At 40.5% G+C, this 22,328-nt stretch overlaps 1 protein-coding gene across 4 annotated transcripts in view; it reads right to left on the bottom strand.

Moving 5' to 3' along the window:
* Positions 1 to 22,328, bottom strand: part of Htt (huntingtin) — a 150,814-nt gene that overhangs the window by 80,163 nt on the left and 48,323 nt on the right. For 3 of the 4 annotated variants that reach the window (XR_376798.3, XM_006503744.3, NM_010414.3), the window contains 16 exons: positions 20,857 to 20,937; positions 19,180 to 19,520; positions 15,103 to 15,229; positions 14,556 to 14,674; positions 13,662 to 13,773; positions 13,338 to 13,475; positions 12,263 to 12,421; positions 12,073 to 12,170; positions 10,522 to 10,661; positions 8,448 to 8,511; positions 7,914 to 8,014; positions 7,411 to 7,557; positions 6,305 to 6,425; positions 5,041 to 5,117; positions 3,748 to 3,899; positions 2,493 to 2,695 (listed from right to left, as the gene is read on the bottom strand). Coding sequence is in view for 2 of the 4 variants with exons in the window: in XM_006503744.3 (XP_006503807.1) it covers positions 2,493 to 2,695; positions 3,748 to 3,899; positions 5,041 to 5,117; positions 6,305 to 6,425; positions 7,411 to 7,557; positions 7,914 to 8,014; positions 8,448 to 8,511; positions 10,522 to 10,661; positions 12,073 to 12,170; positions 12,263 to 12,421; positions 13,338 to 13,475; positions 13,662 to 13,773; positions 14,556 to 14,674; positions 15,103 to 15,229; positions 19,180 to 19,520; positions 20,857 to 20,937 (2,180 nt within the window). In the remaining 2 variants the exon portion in view is untranslated. Of the gene's footprint in view, positions 1 to 2,492; positions 2,696 to 3,747; positions 3,900 to 5,040; positions 5,118 to 6,304; positions 6,426 to 7,410; positions 7,558 to 7,913; positions 8,015 to 8,447; positions 8,512 to 10,521; positions 10,662 to 12,072; positions 12,171 to 12,262; positions 12,422 to 13,337; positions 13,476 to 13,661; positions 13,774 to 14,555; positions 14,675 to 15,102; positions 15,230 to 19,179; positions 19,521 to 20,856; positions 20,938 to 22,328 lie in introns of those variants that run through there. The other variant, XM_017320683.1, reaches the window with a different exon arrangement.

Genomic DNA, 22,328 nt, shown 5'->3' with positions numbered 1-22,328 from the left:
CTCTGAACTTCCTCATACCAGCACTGAGAATGGGTTGGAGAAGGGAGGGCCTCCAGGGATTTAAAAGGACCTAAAGTCACTGGCACCCCGGCCATGTCCCCTCTAAGAGAAGGCAATCAGGACATTTTATGTGAACATCACATGAGTAAGCACAGTGAAACATTTACATTTTCATTTTTAAGTGAGGAAACAATGTTCTGAATTAAGCCACTTGCTCAATGTGATAGCTAAAACCCAACAAGTCAACAGCCCAGATGTGACCCATGCTCTCCAATATGCAACCCCAAGGATACACGGGACAATCAGGCTCCTACACACAAAGAAGAAAGGTGGCACAGGATAGACACAACATGGTAAAAGGCAGGCACATCAGGTCTTTGCTGTGCTCCTCACTCCCTTTCTGGCCTCAGCCTCTGCCCTACTCATCTGCTGAAATCAAGAGCATGCAACAGAAGGGAGTGAGCTTCAGAATGAGGTCATGGGGGCAGGACCCTCATAAATAGGATCATTGCTCCTATGAAAAGAGACTCCAGCAGTTCCCATTCCCCATTCTCCATGAGAAGGCCAGACTTACCAGGGGTCAGAATACTCAGCTTTTAGAACTGGGAGAATAAGTAGCCACTGAGGCTCTGTAATGATGGTAGCCCAGACTGCGTGAGTCACTAAGCACCTCTGATCCTCATCAAGCAGACAAGACAAGCAGCATATCAGGATGAATGGCTGTGGTCAGGCAGTGCATGGAAGGAGGCAGGAAGGCTGCAGGGGGCAGGTGAGGAACTATCAAACTGAAGACATTTTTGGTATAAAGAACCTGTGACAAATCCACCAAGTGTATGAGGCCATCAGCAAAATAGTCCGGGAGAAGCACACCCACAGACAAAAAGCAGAGTAATGGCTATCCAGAGACAGGGGCATGGAAGGTTTTTGGAGTCAGTTACAGTTACAGGGTTGACTGTAGTCATGTCCATATAACTCTGTGGTATAATTTAAAACAACAACAACACAATAACAAAAATAACAAGCGCCACCACCATGTGGTGACTCACACTGCAATGCCAGTATTTGGGAGGTTGAACTGAGAGAATCACCATGTGTCAGAGGGCAGTCTGGGATACATAACTTTCAGGTCAGTTGGCCTAGACTCAAACAAAATTAAATTGTATACTTGAATGTTATGGAATATGAATTACTTCAATAATATGATTTCCAAAAATAGGCCAGTGCAGATACACCAGTTTATACCAGAATCCAGAAAAGAGAAGGTATGAATCAATGAACATGTACACTAACACCAAAGGGATGTTTGTGCACATATATGTAGGTATACTTAAGCTGTTTTGTTTTTTTCTGAGACAGGGTTTCTCTGTGTAGCCTTGGATGTCCTGGAACTCACTCTGTAGACCAGGCTGGCCTCAAACTCAGAGATCTACTTCTACCTCCCAAGTGCTAGAATTAAAGGCATGTACCACTACCACCTCACTTTATATAAATTTTAAACAAAGTATTTAGTAGGAAAAATAAAGAATAGTGAGCTGAAATAAAACTATGGTGGCTCCCGTTGCTATCCTGATAAAGTACAAAGTGTGAGAAGAGAAGCAGGTTCAGAGGAGGGAAGAAGATAAGAAGGCCAGGCTCTGGCTGAGGCTTCTGACACATGTGAGACAGCCTCAGAGCATCTACAATATAGCAGGCACACAGGACTAAGGTTCCACAGAGTTGAAGCCAGCCCCCAAAGGATGCAGGCACATCGGCAGCCTGATTCAATAGTCTATTTAGTCAGTTCAGTTTAAGTCACACAGCCACATTTCAAAAACACAAGTGCCTCATGTGGTCAGTGACTACTGTTGTGGCTGGTATGGACATGGAAAATTCCCGCTAGAGCAGAAAGTCAAGAATAAAAAGAAAGTAGATGATCCACAGGACAGCACCTTTAACAGTGGACAAGAAAAACTGAACCCAACAGTAGAGGATGTTGGAAAAAAAACACAGAAAGCCATATCACTTGGGGTAAAAAGTAGCCCAGAGGATAGGAAGGCTGTCAAAGAATCCATACAACTGACATGACTGCCGCAGCAGGAAGTACTCTGAAAGGGGGCAGCAGAAGCCAGACAGACTGGAGTGGAAGAATGGATGGCTCAAGAAGGGGAACAGGGTCCTTCCTGCCAGAAAGGGCCAAAGACCTCAACACACAAGTCCATGCCTGAGCAGATGGAGGGACTTTGTGACTAGGATGATTCTTCAAAGACTTTGCTGTGATGGGGAAGAGAAAGCAAGTGAAGGAACCTGGGGATTAAAGGGAAATTATCACTTCTGAGCTTCATGGCTGACATCAAAACAAAACAAAACAAAATAACTACATCTTTATGTTAAATACAGTGTCTGAATAAGCTTTACTTATAGCAAGAAATAGAGAAGAAACAGACAACTAGCATGATGTTCAGGAAGTCCAGTCATTAGGCAGATGATAATGGCTGCCCCCAAGGAACAGTTACCTTGATTGCTGGTCCAGGAGTCACATCGTCCAAGACATGAGCACAGATATTGATCACCTTCAGCAGGTGGGAGAAAAGCTGCTCCACCAAGGGCACTAGAGTCCGATCCCCCAGAGCAGGCCAGATTTCCTCCTGTCTGGTGGCTGCTGAGTTGGCTTCTTCTTCAGAGGTCCATGAACTTCTCAGAGACTTGGGGGCACTCGCTGAGACATAGGCACACACATTACTCTACCCGCAATGTGTTAGGTGGGAAGAGGTTGTGGCCTAAGTTTCTCACTGATCTGTGCTAACATATGGATGAACCTCTACATCTAAACAGATGTCTCAAACTTACATAAAAGTGCTATTTGGCCCCCAAAACCCAATCTTCCACAAAGTCACCACTCTCCTCCAGCTATGGGTGTGATCCTCACAATCGAGATGCAGCTGGAGATCAGGCCTGGGGATGCTGCCTCCATTATGCTTTCTATCCCCTTTCTCTACACCTAAAGTACACTCTTGGCTCAGTCTTTTCCCATAAACACCTGATCCTCCCTACAAATTCCAGCCCAAACTCAAGTCAGGAGATCTCCATAAAACATATCAATGACAAACAGAACAAGTCAATATTCCTCACTAAGACCTGGTACCCTATCCCCAAGTAGATTCACTGGTTTCAGACCTGGCTGGCTGTATTCTCCATTCTTACTCCTGTCCTCAGGTGATATCCACAGTAACTTATATTCAATATTAAATAACTTTTTAGTTCTCCAAATCCTTACATATGCAATACCTCACCTGCTGTATCCTTTTCTATTAACCTATAAATCTGACCAAATAAGAAGTGTACATCTGCTCTGCTGCTCCTGTGCTTGTCTGTCTGCATCTCCTGCTACTCTATAACCCCTTGAAGAATACAACCCTACCTGCTATAGACCAAGCCACTGCCTGGCACACAGCACCCAGAAAACAAAACTCAAAACAGTTTTATCCACAGTGCAATGGAAGAAAATAAAATCACATCCAAACACCACCACCAAAGGCTCACTGAATTAAACATCTTGTAACCTACACACACACACACACACACACACACACACCTAAAAATACTCAGCACATAACTACTCCCTTCATACACATTCACATAAACAGACAATATCTCAAATCTGTATTAAGGAAACCAGCTGTCTCCCAAAATAACAATTGTATTCTTGTAACTTGAGTACCCCTTAGCAGCAAATCAGAACTCAGTCTAATAGTCTATCTCTGTCAGTACCTGCTAGCAAGTTTCCAGCCAAAATCAAGGCATCCTGATGGGCTGAGAGATCCAGTGGGAACCAAGCTGATGAAAGCAAGGTGAGAATCATGGAGGCCATCCCAACAGTGCAGCTCTTCCTGGACTCATCAGAGGCACTCAGTGGGGGCACTCTGAAAGCAGACATTTCCAAAGTCAAAAATCAAGTTCCAAGCATACAGTCTTGCTCTTTAATGCCCCCGAGAACCACCCATTTTACCTTTTTACCTTATTTGTTGATGTGGTTTGGGTTACTTAAGTCTCACTCTCATTTATGTAGTCCCCATGGCCTGGAACACACTATGTAGCCAGTGCTGTGCTGCAAAATGTGTCAAACCTCCTACCTCTGCTTACCAAGTACTGAGGTTACAAGTGTGAGCCATTATCATTTTAAAACTGCTAATCAACTAACACTCTTCCTGTAAATCACGACTTCACAAAAGTCACTTGGGAAATGAAATCACACAATAGAGTTCATTGAGAGAGCTAGAATGATTATTCTGATGAAGTTCAAATTTTCTTCCCTTTCTGACTTAGCAGACTCCAATGTCAAAGTTGCTCAAAAGTGCAGGACCTATGACTGGAACCTGTAACTGTTGAGTCATGATTCTCACAAAGAAGAGAACAATCATTCTAGATGACAAAGCATGAGACCATTAGTTGGCCATATATTTTACACTCAGAAGAAATCTTTAGATTTCCTTTCAGATATGATTGGAATCCCCAAAGTTTCTCGGTCATCAGCACAAATGAAGGCTTGCTTATTAGTGCTGAGAAAACTAAATTATACCCAGACAGCAGTAGGCCATCTACTGGAGAAATTATTTTGTAAGGGAACATAATAGAGCACACTCTTATAGCTCATTACAACTCTGGATGCTAACTGACTTTAAAATTACCTAGTAATTTTAGAAAGAATCAAACTAATGAGAAAGTTTTTACCTGTATATGAAAATGCCTTAATGAGTCCACAGATGATACCCTCAGACCCCTAAAGATGCTTTCAAGCACCTGACATTCATAAGAGTCACAACTGCTTCAGCATCCCCAACAGTTCTCTCACCAATTTCACACATCTCACACGGCAGAAACAAGGATTCCAGCATATATTAAAAAAAAAAAAAAAAAAAAAAGAGGCAAAGAGATCCAACATAAAAGGAAAAGGAGGGGATGGAAAGGGAGAAAGGGGAATGAAGTTGGAGTAGAAAAGAGAGACCCGGCAGCTGTGCTTGCTCTGGGTGGGTAGCTGACTTGTACACTGAGGAATGTACATACCCACAGTGCCATCCTAAACTCCAAGTGCAAACTGGAAAGGCTGCTGAGAGAAGACACAAGGCTTCACAGCATCCAAACTGCAGAAGAAAGGAATGGAAAAATCATACCCAAACACCACCAAAGGCTTACTGAATTAAACCTACACACATACACACACACACACACACACACAACAAATGAAATGAAAACTGAGACCAGTAAGCAATTACAGGGTAGTCATCCTACCACTAGACACTGCATACTTTAAACAAAAGAGCTGGACACAACTGTCAGTAAAACACTGTTACAGCTGACAGATAGGCAGCTAGCAGCTTCTGCTAGGAACTCTAGTTCCCCAGGGAGACTCAAAGTCTCCCTAGAAGGTTCTCTCTTCCTCCCTCAAGACCTCAGCTCAAAATGATTAAAATAAACCTCCAGATCAGACCCATGCTTTGACATGTGCAGATCACAATTGAAATGAATCTCCTATCTTGAACAAATTTAAATTTGAAAGGCATTTAGAAGACAGCTGAAATCTCAACTGTGTGACTCTCAACAATGTCCAAGTATTTCTTCCATTGTACAAATAAAGGTCTTTTGAGGAACCATTACACAATAATTCTGCATAATATTCTATTTCTGATTTTAAAAGTTACATGTGATTATTTTAGAAAATTTATGAATACTTGAAAACTGTATGTAAGAAAATGAAAGTTAGTCACAACCCTAAAAATCATCCTAGCAATTTTTTGCTTGTCCTTTCTCTGAGTTTGTAAAGACTGTCTGTACACATATGAATATTACTTTTTTAACCTAGAATCAAACTACATTTCCAAGACATTTTTATTCTATCTCTGCCATTCAACATTAAAACTTAGGTTACATGTCTCTATATCATTAAGTTTCTCCAAAGCAACACATCAACACGTGTCTAACATATTACTATATGTTATTTAGCATTTTATTGTAATTGGAATATAACCATTATTGGATTCTTATATATTAGGTTTTTTTCTACCTGCGTCTGCCTCCCAAGTGCTAAGATTAAAGGCACGAGCCAGTATCATCCAGCCCATTTTAGAACTTTTATTTGATGACTTTCTAGGTTGGATAAATTTACAATTTAGATTGGATAATATTACAATGAGTATGTGCTACTTTGGAATCTGTTGAAAGAACTACACTTTTTTATAAAGCACCTCAAGAGAGAGAGGCCTCACACAGGTCCTTCCCATTGTAAAAGACGTGCAAGGCAATTATCTTAAGCCCAAGCGAGAAAACTTACTGTGAGTGCCCGTGTTGTTGACGTAATGAGTTCATGAGAAACTGCGGCAACAACTCTTGAGAGATTGTTTTCCATGGTGACATCTGTTATACTTGGCAGTAAGCTATAGCCTCTATAGATTCTAGTAAGAAAAATGCAGAGGCTCTAAAAGCATATATTTTTCATGATCAAATGACATTTAAACGTGTATGATTAAGGTCCAGAAGAAAGGAAAGCAGCATTGACTTTAGAGTAAACCAGAGGCTGGGAATGAGGCTGGGTCTGGCTCAGCAGCAGAGCGCTTGCTTAGCATGCAAAAGGTCTTTCCAAAAAGACTGGAATAAGTTTTTCATCATTAAAAAAAAAAAAAAGGCCTGACTTCTCCTTCACTAGATGCCCCTACACACTCATTACCGTGTGCTGCTGGTGGTTGATTTTTTTTTTTTTTAAAGTTGTTTTTTCCATGAGAAAAGATGAGAGTCATTTAGGAGTAATGACTTTAAAATTTGATGAGTTGAGTTCCCAATTCAGGGAAAAAAAAAACCAAAAAACAAATTACCAGGTGAGCTTGGAAGTCTTTTGGTTGAGTTGTGTTTTTGTTGTTTCAAATCATCAAAAAAAGAAAGGTATCCTGTATATCCAGTCTTAAGAATTTAAAAGACAAGTGTCCCAAGGGCATGTTTTACTACTCTTACTGCAATCTTCCTTACAAACTAGATTTCCAACGAACCCAGTACATTCACTGTGATCTTTTGCTCTGCCATTCTACTGGCCAGGTAGAAGAGGTTACGTGGCCAACAGACCCTGCCCATGTGCTAGCAATATAGGCCTGAGAATCAAGACTACACACAGCCGTCTGACCCTTGGCATCAGCCCACCCACTCATTAGCTAAATTCACTAAAAGAGTGAAACTTTTCCATGGACTGGTTTTCAGATGGCATGTGACATTCACAAGCAAAAATACAATTATCAGATGAAGACCTTAAAGAACTCATTGCAAGACTGAGGACATCACCGTTATGTGACTGAGAAGGGACTTAAACTGTCACAGGGGGCTGTGGCAAACCATGGTGTCTCAGATAAATATCCTGTTAATGAACAAAGCAAGGTGCTGGGGGCAGCGTACCTGGTGATGGTGCTGACAGAAAAGTGTGATGGTGGCTGGGTCTCATGCATGAGGAGCTTCAGGTAGACACTGCTCTGATCCCTCGCTACAGCCACAACTGGATCAGCTTGTCCTTGGTCACACTTGTAAAACAGCTTTGGGACAAGCCTGCCGTGACAGGAAAACTGATCTACTCAGGAGGTATGTGAAATTCACCCGTCACTACACCTTTTCCCAGATGCTAACCCAACCTATGCCCATGACAGCCATCAGAGCTGTGCACAGCAATTACATCCAGGAGGTAGAAAGAAGCAGAACTCTCTTTCATTCTTAGTGCTGATCTCTAAACTACAAATTTGACAATGAAAGCACATTAGTTTTATAATAAAAGGATAGTGATTTGTTTTTTCAAATTATCACTTTAGTAAGTTTTTAAAATAATTAAATGGGATTCCTTTTGCCTCTCCCATTCTCTTACTATATATTTCAACCAAAGAGTAAAGAAATAAATACTGATAAAACACCTTGTTAATGATGTTGCAGCAACATGTCGAACCCTGGGGTCTTCATCTCCAAGCAAATAAATGACCACATTATTGAGTACTCGTTCTTGTAGTTTTAGAAACTTTAGAGACAGAAAATAAAAATATTTTAATTTCTATAATGTTGTTTTTCTTGGTTTTTTATTTGGGGGAATTTGGATTTTTTGAAATACAGTCTCATTATGTGGCTTTGGCTATTTGAAACTCACTAATTAGATAAGGTTGGCTAGTGCTGAACTCACCAAGATCTGCCTGCCTCTCTCTCCCAAGTGCTGGAATTAAAGTCATGGGCTGCTATATCTAGTTAGTTAAGGAAGGCACTTTGGAAAGCTAGTCAGGAAGAACTCAGGGTGACTTATTTCAAATCCATGCCACATACTGACAAGTTTCATGACATAAAGTGTTGAAGATATAGCACAACACAGGCTTTCAGCAGGATTCATACCACCAGGGAGACCCTGCTCAGAATGTTTCCAGAAGATAGGGGCCCACAGTCTCACAAAATGAACTGCTTACCCCTGTATAATGATGAGCCCCTCGGTGTAAACTTTCTGCTTTTGCCTCCAAAAAACTCACGAGCCTAACAAAAGAGCACATTCAACAGAGATGTCATTCACTTAGCAGACACAGTGCTGGCCTGTAGCTCTCAGCTCAACATGAAAACAGTCTCTCAGAGGCAGCTGAGGCAATTTGTCTTCTACAAATTCTTGACTAAACAAGTAAGACTGGATAAACCGTTTTTCATCAAAATACAAACCTACTACTTCATGAGTAAGTGTTCCATGAGTGAGCTTAAATACAGAGAGGACAGCACACTGAAACTCCCACCCAAGTGACCAGCTGTGTGCCCTGTTCCACAGTCCTAATTGCAACAACAGAATAATCCTTCTTTCAGAGATCGTCTGAAGATGAGACACAATAACCCACAAGGTCTACAGTGGCTTTAACAATCAATCAAACAGGCTGGAGAGATGACTCCATGGTTAAGAGCATAGGCTGCTCTTCCAGAGGAGCAGGGTTCAATTCCCAGAAGCTACAGAAGCTTACAACTCTATAACTCCAGTTCCAAGGCTTGCAACTTCCTTTTTCTAGATTCCATGGGCACTACATGCATATGGTACAAACACAGACATAGAGGAAAAACAAAACAAAAACAAAATCAAGCAAACAACAATAACCACACACACACAAAAAAAGTGAATAAAAAAAGGAACATTGCCCTTCTAAAAGGGACTGTTAAAAGAACTGCTAACTAAAACTTGCTCTAAGGAAATGAAAGATCTAATATGCTAAATTTTGGAATTTTTTTGTTTTTGTTTTGGAGTGGGGGCATTTAATGGTTAAAAAAATGTGTATTTAGAATTTTCCAGCTGGACTCAGTTTAGATAATCTCAATTTTACTTGCAGCACCCAAAGCATCATAATCAGGAAGTAGTCAACCATGCTGTCTTCTCTCCATCAGACCACATCAGTGTCCCAGAGCTGTTTATAGCCTGTTTGATCCTGTGCTTGTTGGTCTTGGCAACCACAATCAACATACTTGTCTTCTAGCTTCTTCATGACTGACTGGTTAGGGGACAGACTAGATTATGGTGGCACTGTCAAGCTTCATTTCTCCTAGGAGTGTTCTGATGAGGGTATGTGGACTGCCCAAGGGGAAGGTGGCTGATGTTAGGGCACCTTCCACACTGCCTTTTAAACTTTCCCTGTCTTCACTTTGACTTCAGTTTTGGGAGGGGCAAGAGTTCTCTACTTCACTTTCAGCACCATGCTGGCGAAAAGCCACCTTTTTCTTTGAGACAGGGACTCTCCCTACTATGCTAGGCAAAGTGGCTGACCAGCAAGGCCCATGGAGCCAGCTGCCTCCACTTCTCCAGCACTATGGTTACCACCACACCTGCTTTCACGTAGGTGCTGCTATCAAACTCAAGCTCTGCTTGTGTGGCCACCACCCATCTCCCCAGTCCTCAAGTTATTTTTTTAAACTGCAACAAAATACTATTCGGCTATCTCCCTTAAATCAGAATAAAGGTACATTAAAAAAAAAAACAACAACAACAAAAAAAAACCAAGCAGAGTTGATAGCCTATTTTAAAAGTCTGAAACAAGGTTTCTCAAAACAAACAACTCAGTGGGGCTAGAAAGCTAGCTCAGCATTTAAAAATGCGTTCAGGTCTTCCAGGGACCTGGAGTGTAGTCTCGGCAGACATGTTAAGAGGCTTAAACCATCTTACTTTGCCCCAGGGGCTATGACGCCTCTGGTCTTCTCAGGCACTTGCACTCATGTGCACAAACCCATATGCCTAATACAGACAGACAGGTTTGGACAAAATTAAAAATAATATAACTGATTTTTTTTTTTACTCCTACCATCTAGAAAAACAGGACAACCAGAAAAACTTATCTCATTTAAAATAGCAAAATCTCCAAGTTCAGAGTTCAATAAAAAGTACTGTGACTATCACATGTTCTCTAACTAAACTGGAGATGAGCTGAACAGACAGTACACATGACAGCCATGCCAACTGCAGAGACCTCAGGACTTTCAATTTTTAATTTGAACTTCTGAATTGTAACTTGGCTCCCTTACCTGAAGTCAATCTCTGCCAGAGTGTCCAGCAGTTCGGTCCTCACCAGCCAGTAGGAGCTGTTCTTCAGAGGCAGCATATCAATAAGCAGTTGTAATCCCAAGTCACTGTAGCTGCTGCTGCAAAGACTCAGGACACAGTGCTGAAAGCCCATCCCACCACAGAAGGCATCAGGTCAGACACCGCACCGCGTCTTTGAACAGCACTCTTATGCATGCACCTGTTTGTTCTAGTCTATCTTTAAGCAGCAACAAGAAGCAATACAGGTTCCCAGAAGTACTCAAGATACATCTTTATCTTATTATGCTTGAGTTTAAAAGTAAATGTGCCCATTATATTTTGTTTCTTTCTGCCTCTGATTACTTGCCTTGACTCTTGAGCCTCAATCTCAGGAACACTAACCACTGGTTTAGAGGAAGATGACACAACATAGTCCTGCCACATGTGAAAAGAAGTCTCAGGTCCAGCATAAGGAGAAGAGACCCATATCAAAGAGTATCTTAGATGTGACTCAACTTTCTTGATGGACAAGGAAGGAATCAAGGTGGATCTTATATTGCTATAGGACCTTCAGCCTCAGAGCTTAAAGGCATTAATTATCCTGTAGTTATCCTATACAAGGATAACACACTTATATCTATCAGCATAGCACCTGTGCTATCAGCATGCCTTCATTGCTCAAAAGACACAACTAACTAAAACTTAACTTAAAAAAAAAAAAAAAAAAAAAAAGCAAAAAAACCCAATGGTGCTGGGGGCTGGAAAGATGGCTCACTGGTCAAAAGTGCCTACTTACTGCTCTTCTGAAGGACCCGAGTTTGGTTCCCAGCATCCACATCAGGTGGCTCATAGTCACCTAGAATTCCAGTTTTAGGGGATCCAGTGCCCTCTTCTGGCATCTGTTGCTATTACCCTCACAGATAGAAACTCACACTCTGACATACTCTGACACACACACACACACACACACACATATACACCATTAAAAAAATAAAATCTTTTTAAAAAATTAGATCTAGAAAAACACTACTTTGAGGCCATTACATTTCTAAAAAGAATGATAGTCCCTTCCTGAGACTTAATCACTGTTTTTGTTTTGATTTTCTCTAGTTAAATTTTCTGCTACTGAATGCCCAATTGTGACTTATGATGCAGCTAATAGGAAATGTTTCACCTTACTGTCACTTGAGGAATCAAGGCTCTTTTAGTAAAGGCCCAGTTAAATAACACCCATAATTTCATTGCAGCTCAACATTCTAGTATCTTAAAACAGTAATTGTAATTATTCAACAAACTTTATATTTCAAAATAGCAAAGGTATATTTCTAAACACTATCTTTAGAGAAAAGAACGTTTCAAATAAGGAGTCCAAGAATTAAAAGTTTTAATGAATTTTAATATGATGGCAACGTTTTTTCAAAGGCTGAGTGGTAAATTTCGGAAAAGAACTGTTTACAACTTACGGAAATGTGACCTATTAAGCTCCAAATTTAACTGTATCAATGGTAAGCTCACTAAGGCAAGGAACAGTTTATGTAAAGCATTGTACTCACCCTCACAGCTGTACAAGCCAACTTGCAAGTAACAGAAGATTCATCCTTCAACGTTTTCTGCAGTAAAGGAATGCAGTCCACCAGAGAAAATGTATTTCCTAACCAGAAAAATGAGCAAGAAATATCTCTATAGAAACATGAACATGGGCAGAGTATCCAGAAAAGACACCAGAGCAAACTGTCCCGTTACCTGTCAGGGTTCTGATGTTGCCCAGCCAGTCACCAACACGGAGACGGGACCTACTGAGGATGGAGTAGACAAGGGTCCCACAGAGAATGGCAGTAGCTCCTCGGACCTGTGGGTCTCCATGATCGATGTAGTTCAAGATGTCAGAAACATACTGTTCCTCTGCGGACATAAATGGCCCAGCTGTACCTTCTTCCATCATCAAATTTATATACAAATGAAGCAAGCTTAAGGGAACATTTGCAAAGGACCTGACTATAATTTCCTAAGTAGTAAAAGATGTTTGGGATTTAGTTTCTAGAGTTCTCACGTTGAAATTATCTCAATACGTCAGGATTTCTAAATTGTGATTCCAGGTTGTCAGATTAAAAAAAAAGCCAGGCGTGGTGGCGCACGCCTTTAATCCCAGCACTCGGGAGGCAGAGGCAGGTGGATTTCTGAGTTCAAGGCCAGCCTGGTCTACAAAGTGAGTTCCAGGACAGCCAGGGCTACACAGAGAAACCCTGTCTCGAAAAGCCAAAAATAAAAAAAAAAAAATTAAAAAATAAAATCAAGCTTCTGACATTTCTTTTGAAAATAAAGATCAGAAACAATCAATCTATTATATATTTGTTATCTTTAAACTCAATAACACAGATTTGCCTTATCACTCAAAGAAAGAAAGAAGGTGGCAGATACTTTCTACTCCAGAACAACTATGTCCAAAAGCAGACCCAGTGTCACGGTGCTGTCCTGACCAGGCTTAGCCTGAACATGGATGTGGCCCAGAGCAATTTAATATGGATGTGGCCCAGAGCAATTTAACAATGCAGCTTATGATTTAAGAAGAAATAAGTATGTGTATAAATAACTTTCACATTTCCAGATTTCTACTTTATGACTTATGTAGTCATTTGTATGTAACTACACATAGGGGAGTCATGGGACTAAGAACATGACCATATGCACACCTGGAGAGTTCTAACACAGCTGAAACATATAAGCTACCTAGAAACACTACTCTAAGACAAAAGAAGGCAAGACTGTGAGATAGCTTAAGTACAAATTAGCTGGTGAAAAAAAGTGAATTGTAACATACCAGTACTTTCCGTGGTATTAAGAGGTACTTTGTACAGTCTGCTGAAGAACGACTCTGGATGAAGGGCCACAGCCGCACCAATGCAGCTGAGGGCCAGGGCCTTCACACTGACTCTCACGTCTCTGTCTGGAACCAGTGCTGCAAAGGAACCACCCAGGCCCCTTTAGCCTTTTCCAAGGAACAAAACTCACCCTCTCATTCCCTCCCTCTGACAGCAGAAATGGAAAGTAAACGACCCCAATAACCAGACACCAACAGACCAACAAACTGACTCCTGAACCTGTAAGTGTCCCCTCAACTCTGTACCTACTCTGCTATGCTTACCTTTCTTTTCACCAGTTAACAAAAAGGAAGCAGATAAAAGACGGACACAATGTACCAGAGGAGCAGAATCATCATCATTAGGCTGTCCTATGTCACCTTTGATTCGGCAAGGCTAGAACAGAGAAGTAAACATTTGATTCACTAGTTCAGTCACGAAAGTAATCCACATCAGGGTGCTAGACACAGAGATGCCTATGCTTGGCCACCCCCATAGCTGATCTCAAACAGAACGTAACTGGAACCCTAAAACACAGGGCCGTAGGATGCAGCAAGAGACAAGCTTAGTATGGAGAAGGTTCACTAGACAGGAAGGTGCTAAAACATAGCATTCAGGAAAGGCTGTTCACATTGGCAAGGCACAATTGTCTACTGAAAACTATGAGTTCTAGTCCAGCCAGGTCTATATAGTGAGACCCTGTCTGAAAAAAAAAAAGGTCGAAAGGATATAAAAGAACCTAGAGCACTCTCAAAGGAAGTAATTTTGATGATACAATTAAATGACAAAACATATTCCTGACCTTAAGGAATTTAAGTTAACTGTAAATTTATATGTAATATGCTTGTAAAGCAAACAGAGAAAGAGAGAGGTGTTTTAATCAGTTGAGTGAGCAAAAACAAGAACTGCTGCAAAGCTCTGCACAAGCCTCAAATGAGGCAGGGTGGAGCTCAGCACAGGGTGCATCTGTGTAGGGAGGAGTCTCTGGAGGCAGAACTAATGCAACTGTTAAGAGTTTGGGTATCCCTGGTGAGGCATAAACAGACAAGGCCTGGGAGTGTCCAGTGTTTCTAGGGGAAAGAAATAAGCCAGAGATGGGCTAGGAACAAATGGAATTGGCAAAAGCCAGAACAATTCCAACCCCTCACACACAAGCTGTTCCTTCCTATGAAGCTCACCTTGCTTTCTGGATCACTGGCTTCAGCAACCTCATCTCTTGTTACATACTTATCTATACTGCTGTCGGAAGGCTGCCTGCTATGGCCCATTCTTTCCAACAAGTGTGCCTGTTGAAGGGCTTTAAAAATAGAAATCATAAATAAGTGACAAGTCCAATCAAAATATGTATATATTTATATAGAGATAATATACAAGTACCAATTTAAATCAGTCTGATTATACCTAAATTGCCATTTTCATTTTGAATTGAAATGAAAATTAATGCCATTTTCAATTTAAAAAATAATGATACCAAAAGGTTTCTTTTTGAAATAAAGATAAAAAAGTCTCGCTGGCTAGTGGTGGTTCATGCCTTTAATCCCAGCATTTGGATGACAGAGGCATAAAGATCTTCCAAGTTTGAGACCAGCTTGGTCTATAGAGTAAGTTCCAGGACAGCTAATGCTGCAAAGAGAAACTCCGTCTGGACAAACAAAAACAAACAAACAAACAAGAAAAGATAAAGATGTCTAAGGCTAAAAACATTTCCATCATATAAGAGCTTACCCAGAGAAGAGTTTCTGAAAACATCTGAGACTTCACCAGAAAGAACACCTGCAGCTCCCTCCTCATCGTCCTCCTGTGGCTGTCCTATCTGCATGCCTAAATACTGGCTATCGGCACCATCTAACACCTGTACAGATAAAGGGGGACTGTCAGGGGAAAGCCCTTCAACATGAAGGAAAAGCCACCAACAGAGCTGAGCACGCAGAATGCAAAGACCATGTTGCATCAGTAACACATACAGAATGCAAAGGGCAATTACCTAGTCAGTGGCCACAGGTAAATGCATGTGTTAAAAGCAACAAGCAAGAGCTCTTCACTACTATGGCAAGAAAAGCTTTGCTGTGGGATGCCACCTGGACAAGGCCTGCACTAGATAGGAAGTAACATTCTGGGGATAGGCTTGTGGAACCCTGCTCCTTCCTAAGGATATATAAGTGGTTAATGATCGCTGGGATAAACATACTCTTCAATGGTATAGATGTTTATAAGTTGCGCATGCCCTGGTGGGTAGCCGTGGCTTGTGTTCCTTTGAAGTAGTGTTAAATAAACTAACTGGCTTGTCAAACTAGACTTAGGTGGAATCATTACTTTGGTCTGTCACTGGTATCCTATCTGTGGTAATCAGATATTTGTTTGTCTCCCCCAGGAGAAGGTCATACCAACCTTTTATAGCTCTAGAAAACGTAAAGAAATTTCTGTTTGTAAACATTTTTGATATTACAAAAGTACAGAGACAAAGTTTGAAGCTAAGACAAAAGAATGGACCATCCAGAGACTACCCCACCCAGGGATCCATTCCATAATCAGCCACCAAACTCAGATACTATTGCATACGCCAGCAAGATTTTGCTGAAAGGACCCAGATATGGCTGTCTCTTGTGAGGCTATGCCAGTACCTGGCAAATACAGAAGTGGATGCTCACAGTCAGCTATAAGATGGAACACAAGGCTCCCAATGGAGGAGTTAGAGAAAGTACCCAAGAAGCTGAAAGGGTCTGCAACCCTATAGGTGGAACAACAATATGAACTAGTCAGTACCCCAGAGCTCGTGTCTCTAGCTGCATATGTAGCAGAAGATGGCCTAGTCGGCCATCATTGGGAAGAGAGGCCACTTGGTCTTACAAACGTTATATGCCCCAGTACAGGGGAACGCCAGGGTCAAGAAGTGGGAGTGGGTGGGTAGGGGAGCTGGGTGGGGGGAGGGTATAGGGGACTTTCGGGATAGTATTTGAAATGTAAATGAAGAAAATAGCTAATAAAAAAATTGAAAAAAAAAGACATAAGGTTGGAAAGAGAAGTGGAAAGTAGATCTGGGAGTAGTTAGTCAGAAAGATGAGGGGTAAACCTCAAAATACAAGCATGCAATTCTCAATGAGTTAATATTTTTAAAACCTTGTCTTCCTGAACAAACTGTACAATAAGTTAGAAAAAAAGACAAGGCTTCCAGATAAGTCTAACAATAGGTTATCTGCATTAAATTTATATATACTTCCCATGCCCAGACAGATTCTGTGGTAAAAAAGTTGCTGGAAAGAACAGCAAAGTAAACCCAGTGAGAACTCAAAGATAGAACTGCAGCCTATAGTTAAAACCTCTTAGGACATCTTTAACGTGTATGTGACCTAACAACCTCTTTTGTTTGGTTGGTTTGGTTTGGTTTGGTTTGACACAGGCACAGGGTTTATCTGTGTACCAATGGGTGTCCTGGAACTCAATTGTAGATCAAGGTAGCCCAGAACTTAAGAGACACCACTTGCTCTGCATGGTGCCTTGCTTCCTGCCATGATGATAATAGACTGAACCTCTGAAACTGTAAGCCAGCCCCAATTATGTTTCCTTTTTTTTTTTTTTTTTTTTTTTTTTTTTAAAGAACACTGTAGCTGTCTTCAGACACCCAAGAAGAGGGTGTCAGATCTCATTACAGATGGTTGTGAGCAACCATGTGGTTGCTGGGATTTGAACTCAGGATCTCTGGAAGAGCAGTCAGTGCTCTTAACTGCTGAGCCATCTCTCCAGCCCTATGTTTCCTTCTTAAGAGTTGCCTTTGTTGTAGCCAGGCACGCCTTTAATCCCAGCACTTGGGAGGCAGAGGCAGGCGGATTTCTGAGTTCGAGGCCAGCCTGGTCTACAAAGTGAGTTCCAGGACAGCCAGGGCTATACAGAGAAACCTTGCCTCGAAAAACAAAAACAAAACAAAACAACAACAAACAAACAAACAAACAAACAAAAAGAGTTGGCTTTGTCATGGTGTCTCTTCACAACAATAAAATCCGAACTAAGACTGTGTATGTGGAATGTGTATGGGGGGTGGAGGGAGGAGGTTTGAGGTGGAGTGGTAACACAAGCAAACAGTGGGTATATGCATATTTGTAAGCATGGGTGTGGAGGTGAGAGGTCAATGTCAGGTGTTTTCCTCAGTTGTTCTTTATGGTATTTTTGAGTCAAGGTCTCTCAGTGAACCTGGAGCTCACCCATTTGGGTGTTTCTACCTTCCCAGAGCTGGGATTACAAAAGTGTGTGGTCACAAAGACCAGCTTTTTTTTTTTTTTTTTTTTTTTTTAATATTCTAGGCTGGGTGTGATAGCTCACCCCTTTAATCCCAGTATTTGGGAGGGAGATGCAGGTGGATCTCTTTGAGTTCAACCAGCCTGGTCTACAAAGTAGGTAGAGGACACTCAGGGCTATTATACAAAGAAACCCTGTCTCAAAAAGACCTATGTATAGGCTCTATATAGAATATATATAGGTTATATATTATGTAATATATGTATATTCTATATAGACTATTATATTCTATAGTACATATATATCAAGATATATGCATATTCTATAGTAGCTAAGCATTTAATTACATTACTTAAAGCTGGATGTAGAAACTATTCTACTTTTAGGTGTATAGCCAAAAGAATTGAAAACAGAGTCTTTGAAATACTTAGTAGACCTATTATTCATAATTGTGACATTATCCATAATTGTCAAGATGTGAGAGTAACCCACATGTTTTCTAACAGATGAGACAATAATCAAAATGTAGTTCTATCCATGCAATGGAATATTAATCATCCCTTAAAAAATGAAAATTCTCACACATGCTACATGGAGGCATTATGTTAAGTAAGTCAGCCATAGAAGGATAATACTTCATGATAAACATACTGCATGAAGGACCTACAGTCCTTAAACTTGTACTATAAAAAACAGACCACTGGCTTCCAGGAGGGCACAGCCTTTACAGAAGGTCAGGTTTCAGAAGATGAAGACTTAATGGAGGTGTATGGTGGTGATTAATATACCACTTAACTGTAGGAATGATCTATGAGATAATTTTGCTATTTTACTACACTAAGAAGAGAAAGAGGAAGAGGAGAAGAAAATGACTATTTAGAATGCAGGCCAAGTGTGGTTCATGCCCACATTCACAAGAGTCCAAAGCTTAAGCAGGCAGATCTCAAATTTAAGGTCAGCCTGGGCTAGGACCCTGTTTCAGAAATATAAAACAAAAAAACAAAGTGACAAGCAAGTTTAAAAAAACAAAACACACAAACAAACAAACAAAAAATACCCCACAATTCAGCACACACTTGCACCAAACTTTCTGATTATATAATCTTTAAGGTGATTCCTGTCTATGAACTCAGACATCACAGGGATAGAAATATGCACATCCTACTTTAAAATGGAATGTGGTATAAGTACATTGAGAGGTCAAAAAGTGCTAAAAATAATACAGAGTACTAATATCACCACCCACATTAAGACCACAGATACTTTCAATAACAAGCTCCTTGAAAAATTGAAAGTAGTTATTTAAACAGGCCTAATCAGGTATTAAAAATATATCATGTGTACAAGGTGCATATAAGTAACCTCACTTTAATCTCCATGGCTCAATACAAATGATACTAGGCAATTTCTACAGTGAAGACATCCAACAAGGCTCTCTGTTAACCATCTGAGCTGGGGGCCTCTTACTATTATGTGTAGTAACACAGAAAAAATGAGCAGGAGGGTCCAAGTGTGGGCATCCAAGAATAAGCTCAGAAGACAAAAGAACCAGGGCACCCTCTGCCCACTCACAATTTCAGAACTGTCCGAAGGAGTCACAGCTGAATCAGGTCCTTCAGTGGTGGTCTGAGAACTGTCACTGATGGGTGAGGAGGCCTGGGTCCCATCATTCAGGTCCATGGCAGGGTCGGATGGGACAGCACTGAACTGGCTGGAGCTGTGGCTCAAGATGTCCTCCTCATCCCCATCAGTAGCAGCACTGGTCAGGTCACAGCCGGACAAATCCACAGAGTCTGCTTGAAGTGTGTGCTGGGATCTAGGCTGCTCAGTGATGATGTCGTGACCAACAGAACCAGGAGTGGAAACACCTGAAGAAGCAGCGAGCTCTCCACCAATCTCACTCTTCACAGAGGCTAGAGACACAGAGAAACTCAGTTGTCAAATGGCCAGAGGAAACTGTAGCTAAGGAATCCAACTGTGCAAAATGACAAAAAGTTCACTGTATTGAATGTTCTAACTATTAAACAGCTTGGAGCATAGTGAAGAAAAAGTCAAGGAGCACAGTTCAGCTGGGTGAACAAGTGAATTCTTCATGGCTGTGAATATTTTCAAGCTGAAGCTCTTACTGCATCTCTAAAGCCACACATAGAATGTGTGTTGCTGAGAAGCAGCTGGGGCAGGGACAAGCAGCTGGGGCAGGGACAAGCAGACTTCCAGAAACTCTACATAGGCAACAACAGAACACTAGTGAGCGCAGTACCCTTTAGGATCAGCTTGCTTTCTTCCAAGTCGTGTTGTTCATCTCCACTCCAATCCTAACCTCCTCTAGGATAAACACACTCCATCTTTTCCTAGTTTAATTTTGAAATTCCCTCTTACAAACACTATGTGAGATCAAAGTCACTTCAGTGCCATTCTATAATAGTAAAATCCAGTATGTAACATTTATTCATCCTTAGACGTTTGGAAGAACTTGCAAAAAAAAGGGGGGGGTTGATTTACATTGCAGGGAATGAAAGGTTCTGATGGTTGGGAACACTGAGATTATACCAATAAAAGCGAGCTTTCAGAATGCTGACAGGATGGTTTGTCTTATAAAACAAAACATTAAATATAAAAACAAAATCACTTCAAAACCATGAACAAGGTATGAGCAGTGGCTTGTGATGAAGGAAACTGGGTCAGAGGCACTTGAGTTTTACACTAGTCTAGGCAGCCCAAAATTTCTGTCCTGTGACTTGTTTATCTTGTAAGCAGGGAAAATCCATTGACATTATTCAGGTTTCCTCCCCAAGGATCTTTGTCTTATCTTTATTTACCTAACAGCAAACATAACTAAAGCTGTTTGCATTTTATCTATTTATTAGTGTCTTAAAATAATACCTGTGTTTTATAGAAAACACAAAGAATCTTATGTAACCACTTGTGAGCAAAAATATATCCTTTCAAGTTAAATTACCCAGACAGTTCTTCAACCCACTGTCCTGATCATAGACCATTTAATTCAGGAGACAACTCCATCTATCATCCACTCCAAAAGGATATGCTCAAGGATAATAAATCAATATTTGAATAGCCTAAAACAAGAAAAGCACATAGCCAAACACATTTAGAGTGAACATTATAAAAGCAGCTGAATTATAAAAGCTGCTCGCAATGCTGTGTGCAGGCTGAGGTGCTGAAAGGAGCACGAGATGGCGGATAATAACTAGAGGCTGACACTGGCAGCTCATGGCTGCCACCGAGTACCTGCAAAGGCTGAGCTGCTGACATCTGACCTGGACTCCGAGTCATCTTCCAAGGCTTCTTCCTCTCCTAAGAGCACTTTGCCTAGTAAATAATACAGCAATATTCCTTTTTAGTTTTGCTAAAAATAATGTTGGGTTTTTTTAGCTTGAATAAATAGTCAGGCATGATGGTGCACACTTTTACTCCCAACACTCAGGAGATAGAAAGCATGCCAGTTTCTATGAGCGTGAGGTCAGCCCCATCTACACAGTGAGTTTTAGTCCAAACCAAAGCTATATAATGGCTCTATCTCAAAAGACAAAAATCAAATAAGCATATATTCTGAATTGAAAATCACAGGCATATTTAATTTACCATAGTACAATTTATCCATCATAAATTAAATATTACTACAATGTTAAAGGATGGATAAAAGAGTAACTTTTAGAATACTGTAAAACCAATTAAGAGGCAGAAGTAATTACTATTGAACTATACCACATAATAACTTTTTATTGATTTAGATTACTGTTGTAGTTAAATAATTTACTACCAGTTAATAAATGAATGAGTAGCTTATGACTGAAAAGGTCCAATTCTATCAGTCAGGCCTTGGGATATCCATGTTCTAATGGAATATCCATGGCAAATACGAAGTTGTATGTCAAACTCCAACATATAAATAAGTCACTTTCATTTTATTATCTTTTTAGTCTACACAGTAGCTAAAAATCTGAAAAGACAAAATATTTCCTAGTAGAATTTTAGAAATATACCTTATAGCTTATATAGTTATATTAGGAAGAAAAATCAGATTTAATATCTTTACAGTTACATTATATATAAACATTAATTGACATCAAGTTACACTTTGAACTTGTCAGCTTGATTGAAAGAAGATATACTTAGGGAATTTTCAGAGAGGGTTAACTAAAAGGGAAGACTGGTGCTTGGTGTGGGTAGCATTGTTCTCATGTTGAAATAAAAAACTTAGAGGAAGCACACCAACACAGGTATAACAACCTGCCTTCTGGTTGCTGCTCGAACAAATCTGCCCTGCTGTGACAGACCAAGACCTCTGAAACAGTGGCCAAAGTAAATCTTTCCCTTGAAGTTATTCACTTCAGGTATATTCTCATACACGGGAAAACTAAACCAGATACTATCTAGCTGTTAGCTTCTCATGTTACTGTTCTTCAAGTAATAAGAGCTGTGATACTTTCCATGAAATTACATGATATAACATTAAAGGCACAAGCTAATTAGCAAAGAGAACACAAATCTATGCAAAAATCAACACAGCAACTAGACATAAATACAAACAGAACCTTTTATTAACAAAACATGTGGTTTAAAATAATCAAATAAAACTCAAGAACAGTGAATTTGAATTTTAATGAAGCAGTTTCTACTCTCCAAGTCAGTGGCTGATTATGATCTGGGAAAAGTTCCCCCAGGGCAGATCCCATGAAGATGGAAAAAGGAGAGGGGCT

Source organism: Mus musculus, chromosome 5 (genome assembly GCF_000001635.26).
Source record: "Mus musculus strain C57BL/6J chromosome 5, GRCm38.p6 C57BL/6J".
Lineage (NCBI taxonomy): Eukaryota > Metazoa > Chordata > Mammalia > Rodentia > Muridae > Mus > Mus musculus.
Note: the sequence above shows the minus strand (reverse complement) of the source record. Positions and strands in the feature narration are given on the sequence as shown.